Source organism: Sapajus apella, unplaced genomic scaffold, assembly GCF_009761245.1.
Source record: "Sapajus apella isolate SASKATOON/1434 unplaced genomic scaffold, GSC_monkey_1.0 scaffold6, whole genome shotgun sequence".
NCBI lineage: Eukaryota > Metazoa > Chordata > Mammalia > Primates > Cebidae > Sapajus > Sapajus apella.
Genome location: NW_022436946.1, coordinates 31,680,266 through 31,702,302, shown reverse-complemented (window position 1 = coordinate 31,702,302; position 22,037 = coordinate 31,680,266). Strand labels below are relative to the sequence as shown.

At 38.2% G+C, this 22,037-nt stretch overlaps 1 protein-coding gene across 1 annotated transcript in view; it reads left to right on the top strand.

Moving 5' to 3' along the window:
* SLC35F1 (solute carrier family 35 member F1) overlaps positions 1–22,037 on the top strand; it is a 415,311-nt gene that overhangs the window by 309,249 nt on the left and 84,025 nt on the right. The window contains exon 3 of the mRNA XM_032274949.1: positions 16,606–16,733. Within this exon, the coding sequence (XP_032130840.1) occupies positions 16,606–16,733 (128 nt within the window). The remainder of the gene's footprint in view (positions 1–16,605; positions 16,734–22,037) is intronic.

The following is a 22,037-nucleotide window of genomic DNA, read 5'->3' as shown; positions in this document are numbered from 1 at the left end:
TCCTATCTTCACTCCTAATTGATAATCCAAAGAGTTTTCTTTTATTCACCTTTAAGCTCCTACTGTTTCTTTATGTCCTAAGGAATCTACAGACAAATGGGACATCATGTTAAAAGCTGTGTGTAGGCAGTGATTCTGGTATATATTCTGATCAATTTTGGTTCCCAAGGGCTCACCTCACATCAGCGGTGGTCCAAACTAACCTCAAGTCCTGGAAATGTATTGGTAAACTACCACTTCAGCAATATTGTTTACAAGCCATCTGCCATGCCTCAGAGTTAGATACTATGCAGAGACAGTGATCTTTCAATTCTCAGAGGTTTAATTTCTATCAGTGGGTACATATCCAAGAATAAAACCATTTTTCAAGAAAGACAATTAGTATGGGTCATTAGGATTTTTATTTGTTTTTTATGGGTTTTAAAAACGTATAATTTTTTTTAAATGGACCTTTTGGAGGAAGTATATTTCTATTAACTTTAACACAGATCTTTAGGTTTTGTTATTGGCAGAACACAGGAGCTAAATCACTAGTGCCACTATTGGCATATAATAAATAAATGGATAAAATCTTTGCAAAGTTAAAATGTCCCCAGTAGAATATGTAAATGTAGTAGAAGGAATAAAAATAAACACCTTAAGTTTTATGGAATAGATCTATATTATGTATGTTTCAGGATTTATTTGTAATAGAAGTTCTGTAAATACGTGTTAAGCAGACAATAATGTATGCTCATAAGAGTGTAACAGAAGGAGATCACAGAGCAGAGGCTTTGTTTTCTTAAGTTTACTACTATCCAGTAGAGAAAAAATACACATATGCAACATTAGAAAATATATCAGAAAGGCTACAATTCAGTTCCCAAATCCAGAGGACAATGCATAGGGACTGTGAGAATTCAGAGGAAAAGTCGATGTGAGTCAAATTGAGGAAACTTCCCTGAGAAGGCAGCATTGGAGGAAGTCTTCTAATACTATATTTGTGAATAAATAGCCCCTTCCATTCCCATGGGCTCTGAGCGACTTAGAACAGATATCAAATGTATTCCTATACCAAGAGCTACCCTGACAGTTGGTTCCAGTCACTAGCCAAGGAGGTAGCAAAAGCCCTGGAGCAAAGTGCCTCTGAGAGGAATAGGCCCCACTTATTTATTACTGTCAATCAGTTGGACGTAACCAAGACAAGCAGCATTGCTGTCTCTAAGCGGCTTTTAAAATACAGATTCCTGAGCCCCAGCCCAGACCTACTGAGTGAAAATGTCTGGGGTGGAGCCCAGAAAGCAACAGCTTTCAAAGCTCCCAGAGTGATTGTCTGTATAAGAGACTCAAGTTTAAAAACCAGACTAGGCCGGGCGCGGTGGCTCACGCCTGTAATCCCAGCACTTTGGGAGGCCGAGGCGGGTGGATCACGAGGTCAAGAGATCGAGACCATCCTGGTCAACATGGTGAAACCCCGTCTCTACTAAAAATACAAAAAATCAGCTGGGCATGGTGGCACATGCCTGTAATCCCAGCTACTCAGGAGGCTGAGGCAGGAGAATTGCCTGAACCCAGGAGGCAGAGGTTGCGGTGAGCCGAGATCGCGCCATTGCACTCCAGCCTGGGTAACAAGAGCGAAACTCCATCTCAAAAAAAAAAAAAAAAACCAGACTAGACAGAGCTGGGGGAGAACGGCAGAAATCTGATGTAGTCAAGAAGTAAATAAACATTTAGATGGTCTTATTGACAACTGAAGCACTGACATGTTTTGTGTTACTTTGTTATCTTCATTCCAATTTAGCTTGGCACTCTTGAATGCCTTGAGACCTCTGTATGCGGTTAAGGATAGAGACATTCTGTGGAACCTCACTGCACTGTGGCCTGTGGTATCTATGCTTCCCAACATGTTTGCCACACGACACAGAAGGCTTCATTGGGATGTTAGCTCATTGTTTGGCAGCTTTTCCTCTCCAGGTTCTTGGCAGTCACAGTTCAAATTAGGCCCTCTCTCATAATTGTGTTAGATATTACCGTGTCCAGCTGGCTCTACCTTATTAGTATCTACCTAACTGAAGATCAGAACTACCACGCCTTGAGAGGGTGACTCTTTAGCTTCTGAAGCTTCCATACTGGGTACAGATGCTGCACTACCCCAACAGAAGGTACTTTTGTGGTCCAAGCATAGACAAGCTTTGTCTGTAAATGCAACAAGGACAGGGAACAACTTGGCCAGTAGCACAAGGGCAAGGCACCTCCACAAAAACAGAATGCCGGGAAATGAACAAGAAAGACTCCTATTACGAGCTTGTCAAAACCTCTGCTGAAAGAGTTGCCAAGTATCCCTCCTGAACTCCAAGACTGCAATTAGAACATGAAAGTAATGGAATTCAAACTTCTGCATTCTCTGGCTGCTAAAGAGATACTACCTATAACTCAAGGACACTGTAGGGAGGAAGGAGGCCACAGACACATAGACACTTGTTGATATTCTTATGTTCTAGCTAATGCTACTCTATAGCTAAACCTTCTCTTTACAATGGAATTCTTCTTTTTGTAGCTTTCTTATTATGAAAAATATCAATCACATAGAAAAGTAGACAAAGCAGTATAATGAAGAGCTATGGGGCATGACATCAGCTTCAACAAATTTCAACTCATGGCCAAGCTTACTTTATCCTTACCCTCACCACTTCTCCCTTCCTGTGTTGTTTTGAATCCAGTCTCAGATGTTATATCATTTTAATCTGTAACTATTTCAAATGTGTATTTTTAAAAGATAAGAACTTAAAAATGACATGACAACAATACCATGATCACATGTAAAATTAACAAGAATTTCAAATATCCTGTCAATGTTCAAATTTCTAATTTTTGCATTTATGTATATAATTTTTTTACAGTTTGTTTGGGTCAGGATGTAAATAAAGTCTGCACATTACAGGTGGTTGATGTTTTTCTTAAGTTCTTTTAACCTATATATTTCTCTTTTATTTTTATTCATTATTTTGTTGAAGAAATAATCATTTGGCCTATATGATCAGTGCTTTAATGGACATATATCCCCTGAAGATTCGATCAAATGCAGGTTCTGAGTGGAAAGTCTGGGGTAGGCCTGAGATTCTGCATTTTAAAAAGCTCTCAGTCTATCTCAGGCAATGCTTTTGCTGCCATTCGACAGACCAAACTTTGAGTAGCCAGTTTATAGCATATTCCACAATCTGGATTTTGCTGACTAAATCTTTCTAGTATATTTTAACATGTTCCTCTGACCTTTACATTTTCCAAATTGTTAGCTGAGTACAAAGTTTTCATCAAATTTAGGTGTTTTTTTTTTTTTTTGAACCACATAAAACATAATGCTTGGTTGTCTCTTTCTTTGTAACGCTATTAACTTGACCTTCGAGGCCTATATTCATTAATTCATTAGGGGGTATAAAAATATTACCATAAGGACAAATTTCCCCTCATCTACCACTAGTGGTATAGTTTATATAAGAATCCTGGGAAAAAATAACCTTAATTATTTTCCTTTATTTACCAATTTTCAAAATAATAAGCTGGTTTACTAACATCTTCCAATGGTGATCATCAATTAGGGTTTGGATTTTTTAAATATATTTCCCTCATGGTGATTGTTGTTGTTGTTGTTATTTTAAAATTCATTACTAATTCATGGATTTAAATATATTTCATGCATCTTAATCTATTTCAATTGTTATCTTCATGTGAAAGACTCTCCAAGTTGACCTCCTAGTCCTTTTGATAACATGTAGTCTTTGATTGCCTTGTTGCTATTTTGTGTAACAAGATATTTCGGGCCTAACTTGTATATTACATTTCCTGACCCAAGTCTGCAATCAGCCGTTTTTCCAGAGACTATTATTTCTTTTAGTGAAAATGTATTTAATGACAATAATCTGAGTTCTATGGTGCTTATTGTCACTAGGTTGATATAATAGAAACTTTGTAACCCCAAAAATACATTCTTCAATATTTTCAGTTGGAAATGCATGTATGTGTGTGTGTGTGTGTGTGTGTGTGTGTGTATGTGTATATATATATATACACATATATCTCCTAGAAGTATTGCATGCTATTATTGCATTGCTCATAAAATGCTGCTTTTCTACTGAACTTAATTTCAGAAAAATAATATAAATAAAAATGTTTCTGATTTGTTTTATTAAATGTGCCATGTAAACAAAAAGCGTGATTTTTATGGTGAATACTTTACAATAAAAAGCCAGGAGAGACCTTGGAAAAATAACCTCTTCCACATCCAATTTCATCTGAAAAATACTTTTCTCACAGGGCTGTTAATAACAAAGCTATCATTTACCAAGCATTTACTGCAAGCCAGACACTTTACATACACTTTTTTTTTCAATTAATCCTTATAGCAGTTATTTTCAAGTAAGTGGTATTTGCCTTATTTTATAAATAGTAAACTTTCCCAAGGTGACACAGCCAGTTAAGTGGCAGAGTCAGTACTTTAACAGGTCTCTCTGACTCCATGCTCTTAACCTAGAGTATAGGGTGGTAATTACATGAGGGAATGAATGTATGGTGTCTCTGGCCCACTGCCTGAATGGTGTTCAATGGAAAAATAAATGTCAGGTAATAGAAGTGGCCTTGGTGGGTCTGTGCTTGGCATTTGGGATAGGAGATGGGAAGGCAGACAGGGAGAGGAGGCCAGCCAGCTTTCTGCTTTACCAGGCTTCTGGCCTGTTGACACTCCATCTTGCTAATTTCCCATGTTGAGTCTAACCTATGTGTCCACCATGACAGATGCTCTCATGTCAGAGCTCAAGGTCAGCCCTCAAGAGTGCAGGCTGGCACCTTCTGTCATGTTGTCTCTTAAATCTATTCAGCAAGTGGCAGTAGTCCGGAGGCAAGTCCATCTTGGCGTCTTCCCCTTACATCGTGTGTCATTAGCTGCTACATGGCTCTTTGTTCAAAACAAAATTCACGAAACTGACAGTTTCATCTGCTAATGTCGGGAGGCATCAGAGCCAATTACAGGAAACTTCCAAAAGGCAAATAGGGTCACTTTTCAAAAAATGGGATTGAGAAAAGGAAAATAGTCTTGTCATTATAAAGAACAAATACATTTTCCTCTCAGCAGGCTCACCCTAGGAAAATAAGGAAATTTATGTGAGTACATAGTTTCATTATGATTGCTTTGAATAATTTCAAACCAAAGCATCCACTCCCACATATAGCCAACCTATCATTAACCATTTTGAGCTAGTGAGCAGTACTTTCCATTGTAAGTGAATATTCATGATGACGAAAATTTAGGTGTAAAGCGCAAAATTTTGGCAGTCATTCAACATAGCAAATAATCACATACATTGTTTTAAATCACCAGAAAGGAAATTAGTTGACTGTTTTACTGTTTTAGTTTGGTTTTGAGACAGGGTCTAGCTCTGCCACCCAAGCTGGAATGCAGTGACATGATCTCAGCTCACTGCAACCTCTGCCTCCCAGGCTGACAGCATCCTCCCACCTGAGCCTCCTGAGTATCTGGGACGATAGGCACACTCATTTATTTCTTACAAACACTCAAGGAAGGAGGTCCACCTTGTAACACTGATGTATAGATGAGGAAAATCAAGGCTTAAAGTGACTACATTGATTTCTAGGTATTATTTTATGTTATTAGTAGCTGTTGTAAATGAGATTGCTCTCTGTTGGTGTATATACATGCTACTTATGTTTGTATGTAGATTTTGTATCTTGCAACTTTACTGAATTTGCTTATCAGTTCTAAAGTTTTTTAGTGAAGTCTTCAGGTTTATCTAAATATAAGATTATATCATCTGTGTACAAAGCTAATTTGACTTTTTCCCTTCTAATTTGGATGCCTTTTATCTCTTTATCATGCCTAATTGCTCTGGCCCAGACTTCCAGTATTATTAAAGAAGTAGTAGTAAAAGGGAGCATTCTGAAAGAGCTATACCAGGAAAAATATAAAACACTGATGAAAGAAATTGAAGAGGACACACAAAAAATGAAAGGATATTCCATGCACATGGGTTGGAAGAATTAACATTGTAAAATAACAATATCACCCAAAACAAATTACAGGCTCAATGGAATCGCTATCAAAATACCAATGAGATTCTTCACAGAGATAAAGGAAAAACCATAAAATGTATGTGAAACTACAAAAGACCCAGGTATCTAAAGCAAGCCTAAGCAAAGAGAACAAAGCTAGAGGCATTACACTACCTGACTCCAAAATACACTACAAAGCTGTGGCAATTAAATCAGCATGGTACTGGCATAAAAACAGACACATAGACCAATGAAACACATTAAAGAGCTCAGATATGAACCTATGTATTTATAGTCAACTAATTTTTTAACAAAGGTGCCAAGATCATACAATGGGGAACGGGAAGTCTCTTCAGTAAATGATCCTGGGAAAACTAGTTAACCATATGCAGAAGAGGGAGTCTAGATTCCTAGCTCTCATAAATGGATTGAAGACTTAATTCTAATACCTGAAACTATGAAAGCACTAGAAGAAAACTTTGGTAGGCAAAAGTTTTTTGTGTGTAAGACCTCAAATGCACAGATAACAAAAGCAAAAGTGAACAAATGGGGTCATATCAAGTTAAAAACCTTCTGCACAGCAAAGGAACACCATTAACAAAGTGAAGAGACAACCCACAAATGGGAGAAAATATTTGAAAACTATCCATCTGATAAGACATTAATAACCAGAATATATAAAGAGTTATGCATAAACAACTAAATAGCAAAAAGTCAAATAATTTTATTTTAAAATGGGCAAAATATCTAAAAAGGCATTTCTCAAAAGAAGGAATAAATGGCCAACAAGTATATAAAAAAATACTCAACACCACTAATCATCAGAGAAATCCAAATCAAAACTATAGTCTCACCCCAGTTATAATGACTTTTTGTCAAAAAGACAGGAATGATATGCTGGTGAGAATATGAAGAAAGGCGAATCCTTGTACATTGTTGGTGGGAATGTGAATTAGTATAGCCACACTGTGGAAAACAGATGGAGATTCCTCAAAAAGCTAAAAATATAACTAACCATATGATTCAGAAATTCCACTATCAAGTTTATATTCCAAAAGATAGGAAATCAATTTATCAAAGAATTATCTGCATTTTCATGTTTATTGCAGTAATATTCACAATAACCAAAATATGGAATCAACCTAAGTGTCCATCAACTGATGAATGGATAAAGAGACTGTGATACACACACACACACACACACACACACACACATACACACGCACGCACAATGGAATGTTTTTCAGCCACAACAGGATGGATGGAACTGGAGGTCATTATATTAAGTAAAATAAGCCAAGCACAGAAAGACAAATATTTTATGTTATCACTCATATATGGAAGTTAAAACTGTGGATCTCATGAAGATAGAGAGTAGACTGGTGGTTACCAGAGGCTGGGAAGAGTGGAGCAGAATAGTGGGGGGTAAAGAGAGGTTAATTAACAGGCACAAATATATACTTAAGACTTGTTGTTTGGTAGCTCAGTATAATTAACTATAATTAACGTTAATCGACTGTACATTTCAAAATAGCTAGAAGAGAATAATTCATATGTTCCTAGCATAAAGAAAAGATAAATATTTAAAATGATAGTTATCCCAGTTACCCTAATTTCATTATAGGAATGTATCAAATTATCAAATTCACCTTCAAAATATCTACATCTAATATGTATCAATCATTAAGTAAATGAAAAGTGACTAAGTTGCATGACATTGTGTACCCTGTGCGTGGAATAGCTGGGTGAGAACCCACTGCTGAATGGCTCCACTGCCCTCCCTCATGGTGCACTGCCAGTGGGAGGATGTGGCTGCCATCATGCTCAACTGCACAGGACACTAGTTTTGGTTTCTCTGAGAAGGCTGCTTTCTGGAGCCTAGCAACATGCAGCCCTGGAGGAGAGGCCCAACCTGGCAGACTCACTGTTCAAATCAAAAGGAAGGAACTCCTGGGACTACTTTTCAGAACAAGAACCTGCATGTATAGAAAGCTGCAACAGGTGAAGCAAAATGGCCCTCAAGGGGAGTTGCTCAAAAACAGGCATCAATTGGACAGGAGTTTGGGGTATGAATATGTACTTAGTTTAAATGGACTACATTTTAAGAGGCTGACAGTATTTATGAAGAAAGGTGTCTGTTAAAACTAGAAATATGGGACAAAAGTGTTGGTTTGTGTTTTATCTATTCTGCCTGCAATGATATCCATGCATTTATGGATTTTTCCCTAGTACTCAAGGTAAAAAATACCAGAACCTTTGCAATGATGATTCATTTTAGTTCCGTTTAGATATTTTTCCAAATCCATGTTAGGCATTTCTTGGGAAAAAAAAGATGATTGAGCCGATTTTGAAGGTCTGACATTGGGTAATTAATTTGTCTCAATCACTATGCTAGGCAGTATAGGATAGGCAAAAAAGAAAAAAGAAGAAGAAGAAGAAGAATGAAAAGGGCTGAAGAACTGGGAAGGGGTGGCAGAGAATTTGAGAAGGCTTCATGAAAGAGGTCACATTTAGACTGGGTCTTTAAGGATGAGTAGGAGCTTTAATGAGTTGGGTGAAAGGGGAACAAAATGAGAATGAACACAGTTTCTTCTCCTCTTGGCTTTCTTTCCACCCTTCTGTGTGGTTTCCTGTTTGAAGTCTTGCACATAGTGTCCATCATGTGTGGTATCACTAATAGTAGGAAGATCGAGGTTCAGAGCCATTAACCCAATTCCTAGGTGACATGCAATAAGACGCAGCCTGTGGCTAAACTCAGGCCTGTTTGTTACAAAGCCAAAATATCAAAGGGCTGCCTTTTATACTTTTCTTAATCTCACTCTCTGGATCTAGTAATAAAAATAGATGAAAGAATATAAGATAAAATTTGTTTATCTTTTTTGTATTTCTTTCACTCAGGTTCACATTATGAAGTGCAACTGGTTGCAGTCCTTCTCATGAACAATTGACATTTTCTTTTTTTATAATTGGGACATTAATTTTGGTCACTTTTCACACGAAAGAGAGTCATTTTAAACTCTAAATCCTAATACTATATTTTAGCTTTTAAAAGTAAATAATTATATGTCCATCATAAGTCATACTTCTTTTCAAATTCACTGATAAATACTTAAACAGGCTGGGTATGGTGGCTCATACCTGTAATCCAAGCACTTGGGGAGGCAGAAGTGGGCAGATCACTTGAGCCCAGGAGTTTGAGATCAACCTGGGCAACATGGTAAAATCCCGGTTCTACAGAAATTAGTCAGCTATGCTGACATGCACCTGTAGTCCCAGCTACTTGGGAGGCTGAGGTGGGAAGATTGCTTGATTCTGAGAGGGCAAGGCTTCAGTGAGCCAGGATCACACCACTGCACTCTAGCCTGGACGGCAGAATGAGACCCTGTCTCAAAAACAAAACACACAAAAAATATTTAAATGTTCCCTTTTGGAGTTCTGGTAAAAGAGATGATATTATGGCATCACATTTTGAGCCAAAAAGGTGTTTATTCAAACAAAGATCTTGCCCCCTGTACAGGAGCATCACTTTTGCTGCAGACTCCGAAATGTGTGCTGAGTTTTGTTCTTGCATAAAAACACCATGAAGGATCATACCACCCATGAAATCCCTTAATGAAAATGCAGTTCCCAAAAGAATGCAGCTTCTTGTCCCCTTAGCTGAATTCATCTAGGGTGCTGTCTTGCAGTACTTTTATTATATACTCAGACTACCACTGAGGTGAACAAGAATACTATGAATCAAGGCTCTTCTGTTTTCCAGTCATTGGTGTAAATGTGGACCATGTTTCAGCCCTTGGACAAAAATTGTCATTCATTCAGCATTTATTAACCACCACCACCCTCACCCCACCCATGCGTAACCATTGTTCCTATGTCTGAGGCCTCAGCACGTAGTCAAGCATATGACGATTATTCTTGTAATGAGAATTTTAAGCCAAAAAAATTAATTTAAAGCCTTATTTCACATTTCACAAGAAAAATTCTGTCATAGACTTATATCAGACAGGGAGACATCAAATCCCTGATACTGAACTGATGGTGATGAGACACATTCTGATCTCTAAGCTGATTCACAGCGGAGGACTGGCAGCTCTTGAGGAGCACCATGCATATACTGGCATTCCCGTATGATAGGCAGCCCTGGGGTTGGCAGTGGGGTGCCCTGCAAGTGAGTTTGGACCAGGAAGTCAGGAAAGATCCCTTAATGAGAAATGCATGACTTATGAGGATAATGCAATAATTTTTAACCAGTAAGGCAAAAAAAAATTGCAATACTAATGAATATGAAACCTTGTGCCAAATTCTCATGAGTTCAAATACTGGTTTATTTATGTGATCTTGTGCAAGTTACTTAACTCTTATAAGTATCACTCTTGTCATCTGTAAATGGAGTTAGTAGTAGTATCTAATATATATAGGGTTATAATGAGGATAAGGCAGCATTTGTGAAGCAAGTGGACACTGTCTGATACATAGTATTGAGTCTGGGTTGCAGGATGCTGGGGAGGCTCAGCTCCCTGACAGGATGTGTTCTTCCAGGCGCTTGGACCCTCACTCACCCAAGAACGGGGGAAAGAACCCCACCGTGCATGGTGAACTGTAAATATTGGACCGCAAAAAGTTTTGCAGAAAGTGATTTATTTAGGCGGAGAGAGAGAAAAAGGAGAAAGAAAAGAAGCTCCCACAATGTCGTGGAAGGGGATCCAGAAATGGAGTCCGCCCAGATGTGGGAGAAGGGGACTTTTAACCTGGAAGATATTCCCACTCCATTCAAGTTTTCTGTCCTGTGAAAGGAGTTCCTTTAAACTTCTGCTGCAGTGATTGATCTTTGATTTCTGACATTTGATTTGTTGTTTGGCCCAGAGTCCTCCCATAGCTTCTCTCTGGCTTACTAGACAAAGAAAGCTCACCTGGACAGCCTGTCTTTCTGTGCATGAAAGTTAAACAAAGACCTCTAAGCTCCCAGATGGAGAAGTGGGTTGGGGTATGGCGCTGGAAAGTTCTTGCCTTTGAAACCACACCCCATTGTGGACCCGGGAAGTGAATACATTCCCTCAGTATCATCCTAAGTGTTTGTTTAACAAATTATAAAACACATTTGGTTAGTCATCCTGCAGATGCTTAGCAAAGTTAGACATGAATCACATGGCCAAGATCATCAGTACTTTCCCTCTTTATTCTCAATCACTGAAGTTGTTGTAATGCTATCTTACTACAAATTACAATGACTTTCATTATGTTTTACACATTTCTTATACTCTACAGTCCTTTAAAGAGAGAGTGAAAACAAAACTGTTTATCAATTATAAAGATCCATGTGTATAAAGATACACACATTGGCTAGGTGTTGTGGCTCACGCCTGTAATCCTAGCATTTTGGGAGGCCGAGGCAGGCGAATCAAGTAGTCAAGAGATCGAGACCATCCTGGCCAACATGGTGAAACCTCGTCTCTAGTAAAAATACAAAAATTAGCTAGGTGCGGTGGTATGTGCTTGTAGTCCCAGCTACTCAGGAGGCTGAGGCAGAATCATCGCTTGAATCTGGGAGGCAGAGGTTGCAGTGAGCCGAGATTGTGCCACTGCTCTCCAGCCTGGTGACAGAGGGATACTCTGTCTAAAAAAAAAAAAAAAAAAAAATATACATGTCCTTTACTGCATTGTTTGAAAAATTAGAAACAATATCAGTGAATTCAAGATTGAATACATTGTGTCATACTCATAAAATATAATAGACATCATTTAAAATAAATGAATTAGCTCTTCATGAAACAACAAGGATGCGTTTCTAAAACAATGATAAGCATGAAGAAACCTAGAGGAATGTGTACAGCATTTACAGTAAACCATCACACAAAATTTAAAAACACATGAAAGAAAGTCATATAATATTTTGCATACATGCACACATAGAAATGTGAACAAAAACAGGAGCCTATAGGATATGCAACAAAATCAGGATGATGAGGCTCGTGTGGTGGCTCATGCCTGATAATCCCAGCATTTTAGGATGCCCAGGTAGGTGGATCCCTTGAGCCCAGGAGTTGAAGACCAGCCTGGGCAACATGACCAAACCCGATTTCTACAAAGAGATACAAAACTTCACTGGGTTTGCTACTCAGGAGGCTCATGGCTTGAGCCCGGGAGTTCAAGGCTGCAGTGAGCCATGAGCATGCCACTGCACTCCAGTCTGGGAGACAGAGCGAGACCCTGTCTGAAACAAGCAAACAAACAACACCCGCCTCAAAAAAATAAAAATAAAAATAAAATAATATCAAGACTATTATTTGAGGAAGGAGGTATGGAAATGGAATCTGGCAGGGACAGAGAGGGGGCTTTGATTTCATCTGTAAAATTTTATTTCTCAAAAAATAAAGATCTGAGAAAAACACAGCAAACTGTTAACATTTATTAAATGTTAAATATTAAATCAAGGAGGAGGCTACATTATTACATTATTCTCTAATCTTTTTATATTTGGACATATTGATAATAAAAATAGTAAACAGAATGCACTTAATTGCCAAAGCATGATTCAAAAGTTTCCACCCATGGATTTTATTACTTCTCCCAGTTAATTTTTAAAAAAGGTTGGGTGGATTTCAAAACATTGCATATTGCCAGCTATACTGGTGTTTCTTATAGCTGGCCCTGTTTCATGGGGTTGGGTAATGCTGGCACAGGGACTCTAAGGAATGTATTTTCATTATTCTAGAAAGAGTTTTAATGGTCTATTGTAGATCAGCATTAATGGGAGTCATGTAGATAAATCCCGAAGCAGGCTTTTCAACAGCTGCATTTTTTGCTCAGCCAAGAATAAAAAAGCCTTCCTCTTGCCCTCCTAGATAATTCTGCTAAGCAAGCATGTTGTATATTTTCAGGTACTTCAAATGAAACAATATGGAAGCATTTATTTAGGGTGTTTTGCATTGCAAACTTCAGCAGAATGGCAAGGCAACTAATCATTCCTTTGAATCTCTGTAATGAATAACACTTTGAATATGTTATTGATTGGGGAACAAACAGCACCATAGCCCATTTTCTCAGTGCTGTGTATTGAGACACAGCTGGTGTGCTCTGAGTTTGGCAATTCTGTGTTCACTATATAAATTAACCGGGACAAGGGTCTGTGACTTTAGAATTGCAGTATGAAGGTTAAATATGCCATTGACCTTTTTATGTCCAAGATACAGTGTATTATGTGTAAAATGTTCACCAAATTAATTTTGTCAGACGTTGTCTACAATCTAACTAAAAAACAATTCTCATTGGCGGAAACAGGAATGTCTGTAATAGATATATTTTAAGTGCCTCAATTGCAATGGCATTTAACATTGCTGAGATTATTAAACGTGATATTTATTTATGCATTTATATTATTTATTGACTGCCTGTCAAGCACTGTTGGATCTAGAAATAAAGTGATGACCAAGACAATTCTGCTCTCTCCAAATTGTTAATAATTTAATGTTTAATAGAGTCGAGAAAGTAGGTAATTATAAGACAGGAGAATAAGTGCTATGTGTAAATAAAGGGTGTTGAGGGAGCCCACAGCAGGGAAATCCAGCCCAGTCTAGGGTGATAAGAGTATCAAGGAAGGCTTCCTGGTAGAAGTGTGTATGCTGAGACTTCATTTGGAGACTGAAGGAAGAATAGTCCAAGCAGAGGAAACAGCACATGGAAAGGCCCAGAGACAAGAGAAAGTGTACTTTGGGCCAAATGTTCAGATCATTTCTTTGATATGAAGAGTCTTCACCACTCTGTGGCTGTATCTCTGAGATTCTTAGCTCAAGTCACCCTGAGAATGGCCACTGAACATTAATCATCAAAAAGTCCTAGGTTTGATCCTCAGCGCAATGCACAGGCCCCACCAAAGACCAGTTAAGTCAGAATCTCTAGGGGCTGGTCCCAGGCATTAGGACCTTTTTTTTTTTTTTTTTTAAAGACAGAGTCTCACTCTGTCACCACCCTGGAGTGCAATGGCATGATCTCAGCTCACTGTAACCTCTGCTTCCCCGATTCAAACGATTCTCCTGCGTCAGCCCCCTAAGTAGCTGGACTATAGGCACGTGCCACCACACCCAGCTAATTTTTATATTTTTAGTAGAAATGGGTTTCACCCTTTTGGCCAGGATGGTCTTGATCTCTTGACCTAATGATCTGCCCACCTAACCTCTCAGAATGCCAGATTACAGGCGTGAGACACCACGCCTGGCCAGGACTTTATAAAAGCTCTCCAGATGATGTGAATATGCAGTCAGGTTGAGAATCACCGATTGACAAGACAAATCCTAACAGATGTGTTGATTGTCAAACATGTAAGGCAAGTCAGAGAGGCAGAAGAGCTGTTCAAAGACTGCCAAAATGATCTGGCAGTGATGAACTGACCTTAGGGATTATAGCTACCAGCCTTCTCATGTGTAAAACCATGAAAAGAGTGACTCATATTCTAGCACTGGTTCTTGACATATTCAGACAGCATTTCACAGGTTTTTTTTTTTCAATTCATTAATTCATTCTCTCCAAAACACTTATCTAACCCTTCCTATATGTCAGTATCCTAGATGCTGTGGATAAGTATATGAGTAAGACATTAACTCTATATTTGGAAAAAAAGCACCCAGTCTAGTGAAGAGTGAGTAATCACAATCCTATGAAAGGATTAATCAGAGATGGCCATGCATTGCCCAGTTGGGGAGTGGGGCCAGCCAAAAGACCAGAGAAGGGCTACATTTTGAAGAATGAATAGGAGTTTGCAAGATGGGGAGTGCAGTTCATGGAGACAGAAAGACTTTGCGCATGCTTGAAAGCTTGAAGGCTGTGAGAAGCATGGCTTGAAAAAAGTGGGCTGGAAAACTGAGTTGACCGCCAAAGATCAAGAGACTGTTCTCTCCTATTGCCAACTGGCTACAACTTAGGCTTTGACAGTCTCTATGTAGCTGAAAGCTTTGTGCTCACAAGTCTCCATAGGGTTGGAAAGACAACCTCTTATCATGGTCATTGGAATACCGCTAATAGCAGAAATCAGGAGCTCAAAGTTCTGAGAGTGGTCCAAAGACAGCTGAGGATATAGTGTTCTGCTGAGGCTTTGAGGACCAGCTGAAGCACATCTCTAGTACTAAAGGTGTGTGTCACTGGGTAGGCAGTCTCTAAGATGGCCTCCAAAGATCTCTGCCTCTTGGTATTCACTCCATTATGAAATTCTCTTCCCTTGAATGTGGACTGGACTTATTGACCCTTTACTAAGCATAGAGTAGGATAGAAGTGTCACTTTTGAGATTAGGTTATAAAACCTAATCTTCCATCTTTGGTGTTCTCTGTGTGTGTGTGTGTGTGTGTGTGTGTGTGTGTGTGTGTGTGTGTGTGTGTCTGTCGCTCTCTTTCTCTCTCTCTCTCTCTCTCTCTCTCCCTCTCTCTGTCTCTCTCATTGTTCATCCTGAGATAAACCAAATGCCATGTTTTGAAGCAGTACTGTGCAAAGGTCCTTGGGGTAAGGGACCAAAGCCCACCAACAGCCATGTGAGTGAGCTTGGAAGCAGGTCCCTCCCCAGTCATTCCTTCAGATGACACTGCATTCCTGGTTGACAACTGGCTGCAACTTACTGGGAGACCTTGAGTTGGAGACACTCAGTTAAGCTCTAACCTGGTTCTTGAGGGACAAAAACTGAGATATAATCAATATTTCTTGTTTTAAACAAGAAACATTGTTTCTCTGTCTCTGGATACTTTGTTACACAGCCATAAATAGGATATACAGTCACCATTCACTGAGTTTCTATACATCTACATCCTCTGTGAAGACCCCACAGGTTGGTTACAGAGAGTTCTATTGTTCCTGATCATGATTGCCCTGCCCTGAGAAATAAGGTTTATCTCAGGCCTGAAATACATGTAAAAAGAAGAATGAAACACTAAGAGATTCAAAGTCTGTTCTGATGCTACCAGTTTAAAATGCAAGATGTTGAAGATTATAGTTGTTGGCAGTATTAAATGTGTTGTCAAATGGCATTCTTTTTTCATCTGAGAATGATGCCCCACTTCCTCTCTCTTCCCATCACCCACACAGCACCAGAGTGCATGCAACATTCAAAGCTGATCAGGAACTCAGGATAGCATCTCGGAGTCTTACTACTGATCTTCTGCCAAGCACAAGCCTTTTCCTATCTGGTTCTTTTTATTTTTATCTATTTTATCACAATCCTGAAATTTAGGATGATTTAGAATGTGTGTGTTTATTCAGCCTTTCTGGTACACCTTTCCTTTTATTTTCATATGATATAATTATTTTACCCTTCATTTGTTCACACACAAAAGATGTTTTGCATGGTAAGCTAATAACCTCCCCAGTCTTACTCTGGCATAGAAACTAACTTGAAAACCCAAAAACTACAGTAAAGATAATTTGATAAATAAAAACGTGCATATTTGATATGTTGATTTATTTGTTAACATATTTGGTAAACTTAAGGCTAAAAATACATAATGCTGCAACATATTAGAATCCTTCTAAATGAACAATTTATTCTGTGTCAAGAACCTAACCCATTTCTTCTTAACATTGTAACACAGGAGAAGAAAACCTCCTGGCAATTTTACGACGAAGATGGTGGAAGTACATGATTTTGGGACTCATAGACCTGGAAGCAAATTATCTGGTGGTCAAGGCTTACCAGTATACAACTCTGACCAGTATCCAGGTACCAATGGTTCTTCTTCGTTTCTCAGCTCCCTCTATCCAGATGTAGTTTATTTTCAATTTAGTCCTTAAGAATCTATATGCTAGTCTATAAATTTCACAACAAGAGGGAAACTGGTTGTATAAAAATTAACTTGAACTTTATTTATATGTCTTACAACTTTTAAAATTTAAGTGTAATTGGACATCTTTTTTTCTCTTTGCTTTGAATATATTGCAATTACTATTGAGAATGTGGAAAAATAATTTGTGGTTTTGAATGTTGTCAACTAATCTTATGTTAGTGGGAGAATTATTAATGAGTATAAAAACAAATCAATTTTAATCACAACATAACTTTTTGGAATGCTAATAGACTTTTATTAAATAATCAAACTGCCTAATAATCTTTTGTTTTACCAATTTTTAATGTATAGAATTAGCAACCTGAAGGGACAGGATTTTTCCCAAAAGCACAAGGATTACATTCTTAAAATGTGTTAATCATGAAGATAGCTACTGTGTTCCTCTCTCCCTTCTTCCCTCTCCCTCTCTTTCTCACACACATGAACACACACACACACACACACACACACACACACACAAAATTGCAAGTTTACCTTAACTTTTTACAATTTTCGACAGACATATACATTCCTCATTATACTGTAAATGATAAACTTAACTATTTTTGTTTCATCCTCACTTCTCTTTATATGGCAATATTATTAATTTCATACCATTGCAAAGCTCTAGGATAAAACGCAAAACAAAACATCGTTCTCATACTGGATTTAGTTTAGCTTTGAGAATCCCTGCCATCTTGTTGATTTGCATGCAAACAACAAAAACAAAAATGGAGAAACAAATAAGCAGCAAAGCACTTGAAAAAATTTAGATGAAATAGAGTGGGTGGGAAACTACCTAAGCCCAACTTAGTTTTCCTACCATCTGATTTTCATATGAACTTCAAAGATAGCTTGAAATGAAAGTAATTAATGGTAGCATTTTTCCAGGACCACTTCCATATGCACTTTGTGTTCCAAGAGATTTTGTGGGATGAGATTCCTAGTGAAGGTGCATATTAAAGAAAACAGAGAACTGATAGGAAACCTGAGCCTGCGTGGTCCCTTTAATCCTTAGTATCCTGTGACTTTCAGACTGATGTTGGAAGAGATACAAGGCAATAGCCAGATGCCCCTTGAGACTCCAGGAGTGTATCCTGCCTCTTAGCACTTGCTTTTTTAAAAATTTCCTTGTATGAAATCCTGTCTCTCCCTTTTAGAACTTTCTTTTCTCTAACTTTTAGAGCTCTGCTCTCCCTAAAGTTGGCTTTGCTTTCTTATTTCTACTTGTTTGTTCTTCATTCTTTCCAAGATGAAACAGAGACTCTCAAAATGCCCCATGCACAATATATAACACGTCTATTTGTTAAAAAAAAAAAAGTATTTGGGGCTACTCACACTCTCTGTTCTCTATACATTGTCAATTCTGTTAGGATAATTTTAAGGATCTTGAAAGCAAGGACTATGACTTTTTTAAATTAATGTATAAATCTACCTGGTACAGCATAATGTATAAATTAGCATTTAGACATAAACACACCAAATATAAATATGATTAACCCATAACCTAGGACTCACTCAGTTACATTTTCTTTATTTTGCTTAAGACCTCATGAATTCTAAGAAAACACACATACACAAGATGGTTGCAAATTCCAGAGGAATAATTTCAGTGCAGCTCTCTCTCTCTCTTTTTCTCTCTCTGTCACTCTCTCTTTTTTTTTTTTTTCTTTTTTTGGTCTCACTTTGTCACTCAGGCTGGAGTGCAGTGGCAGAAACATGCCTCACTGTTGCCTCAACTTCCTGGGCTCAAGCGATCCTCTGGCCTCAGCCCCCACAAGTAGCTGGGACTACAGGCATGCACAGCCATGCCTGGCTAATTTTTGTAGTTTTTCTAGAGATGGGGTTTCCCCATATTGCCCAGGCTGGTCTCAAACTCCTGGGTTCAAGAGATCCACCCAATTCAGCGTCCTAAAGTGCTGGGATTACAGGTATGAGCCACATGCCCAGCCCATATCTCTTCTTTAACAGCGATAGTTATGATGCCTTTCATATTCACATCTCCATACAATAAAGCTTTAAAATGGAAAAACCTTTTAGATATGTCATAATTGCACCAATAATTTACTATGCTGTGTACAAATGAAATGAGTTTCATAAAATTGGTGAATTTATCAGAAGTTTAATTTTGAAAACTTATGTATATTTTTATGATAAATACTAATACACTGAAAAATACTAGGAGAATAAAAATTATTGGCAGTGTTCTATTTATGTAAATCAACATTAATTATTTGGTGCAATTCGAAGTTGTCACTAGAAAAAAACAATTATTTGTTTCTTTCTTTCCACCTCCCCTTCTCTCTTTCTCACCTTTGATTACAAATGGTATAAGAGTATTTCCCACTACTGATGTTCCATAAACACCTATGTTTCTCTCTCTTAAACACACACACACACACACACACACACACGCACATGCGCGCGCGCACACACACACACACACACTCACTTTGCTACTTTTTTTAATTAATACCTTGCTCAAGCTGTTTCTATTACTTGGAATATCCTTTTTGCCTCTCCATCCTCTACCCGTTGAAGTCCCATGTATGTCAAGGTCCTCTGCACCTTAGGATGCTTTCAAATTATAAGTAAGGGAAATCCCAACAGAAACTGTCTTCTGAAATAAGGAAATGTAAGCTAGGCAGACAGTTGTGCACCTCTGTAGTCTCAGCTGCCCAGCTACTGGAGAGGTTGAGGCTGGAGGATTGTTTGAGGCCAGGAATTCAAGGCTGTCCTGGATAATATAGCAAGATCCCATCCCTAAAAAATAATAATAATAATAATAATAATAAATAAGGGAATTTATTGATTCTCATAACTGAACATCTAGAGAAAGGATAATCTTCAGGATAGTTGGCCAAATGTCTTAATAATGTCATCAAGGGCTCAGTTTTTGTTTTTTCCATATTTCCCCTCTACTGTCCCTTCTGCTAGATTTAACTTAAAGCAGGCTTCTCTTATGGTCATAAGATGGTTTTTGTCACAAATTGGAGATACATATCCTTCTTCTTTCATGTCCAGTGAGAGACAGTGAAGATGCTTGCCCACAACCATTGAATAAAAGGCTAGTGCTGTATTCCGATTGGGCCACACTAATGGCCAAGGGGAATGCTGTGAGTTAATTGGCTAAGACCTGGAGTATCTGAATCAATAGATGATGAGATTCTCTCACTGATTTAGCCAAATGTTTCTCAGCAGAAGTACTCCTAGCATTTTGGGTGAACAGTACCCACTGATAGAGTCAGGGTGGGATTAACAACATCCAGCCACATATCTGTCACCTGTTAAGGGAAAGGTGAGGCAGATGGATGCAGGAGGAAGAACCACAATGTCTCTACACCTGGCCTAGCTCCCACCTCCCATCAACAAACCCCACAATGAGAACAGGTCTCTCTCTCTCTCAATTCTGTCTCCCGAGGAGCTCTGCTTTTTAGCTCTATTTTGCAGTCTTTTATCTGAGAAGGATGTTTGCATTCCCATCTACTGCACCAAACTGTGAGCTCTTTAGAGCAAGGATAATTTCTTGTTCACCTTTGAATCTCTAGTACCTAGTAGAAACCCCAGCACATAAATAAATGTTTAAAGAAGTTAATTTTATACATTGATTTCTAGTATTTTCGAGCATAGAAACTACCAGTGGGCCTTTATCTAAACGTAGAGGCCCCTAGAATGTTCACACAGGTAGGGTGGGGAAAGGGAGAGAGGAACATTGGCTTCATACCAAAACTGGACCCATTAGCCCAGAGTCAAAAATTATTAATGGACCTATGGGGAAAATGAGGAAGGACTTTCCTGTTTGGAATCATAGTTCGTTTTGTTTTTTCTGTTGAGCATTGATACATTACAAAAAATTGTTTCTTAAGTTCAGTGAGTTTTTTTCAAAAAAAATTTTTTTTTCGAGTGTGTTTTGCCCGTGAACAGTGACAATTTATTCTTAATAGCTGGTCTCCTGATCCTCAGGTATTTAATTCAAACCTATGTTCTACACCATCACTATATTAATCCTGCCATCTCTCTCAAATTAGCCATTTGACACCCTATTTAATGCTGTATTCTATGAAAAAGTTTGTTTTAATTCTGTAGTAAAAAAAAATAACTTCAGTGAAATACCAATTAGTCTTCACTATAACTTACTGAGCAAGGAACAGGGAAGTAAAAAGTCAAGTTGAATCTAACAGTTCTAGAACCATTCTGCCACCTATAACAAATACATCTATTAAATAATAAGTGATCAGAACAGAAGGCATTTGCTCTGGGAGCCATGTATATAGGGCTGTTTAGTAATTTAGTTCTGTTTATTCACTGCAGATTGGTGGAACTGACAAGAACCCACAACAATTTTCCCTTGTTTCTATAAATATTAATTGAACACATGATATGTGTTTTACTCATACTAATCAATAAAGAAGACACATTTATTTAGCATCTGAGAAATGCACCCATTACCGCAGGTGATTTAAAGAGAAATGAATCAGCCTTGCCCTACAGGAACTTATGAACTTATAAAGGGGATTAGAGGCAAGTTTAATGATAGTAACACCAAGTGTGGCAAGAGAGCAGACACCTAAGTGTTATGATTGTCAAAGGAGGCAGAGATGATGGTTGTATGAAAAGGCAAGACAGTGTCCATTCAGATGGGTCTATGAGATTGGATAAAATGTGGAGAGGATAAAATGTAGGTATTACTTTGCATGTGAAACAAACCTCATAACAGAAGCCTGAGGACCCAAAACTCAAGGAATATGATTGGAGAACAATTATTTTCATCTGATTCATACAGTCACTCCAAAAGTAATTACTGAATACTTTGTGTTCAAGACACTGTATTAGGTGGTGAATGCACTTGTGAGCAAAAATAAATACTGTACCTATTCTCACAGAGCTTCCAGTCAAGTGGTAAAGGCAGCTTTTAATCAAATAACCAAACGAATGAAGATATGATCAAGAATAAACATTCTGAAGGAAATCACGGTTCTATGGGAACATTTATCAAAGCAATCTGATCTAAACTGGAAGGTTGGGGAAGATTTTGTTGAAGAATTGATGGTGGAACAGAGTAGATTAGTTGGAAGGGAAAGAGATCCAGACTAAGCAGACAGCATGTTCAAGGCCCTATGGTGGGATAGACCATGGCAAGGATGAGGTTCTGAGCAGGGTCATATGTCTGGGCAAGGACACCAAAGAGAAGAGTAGCACAA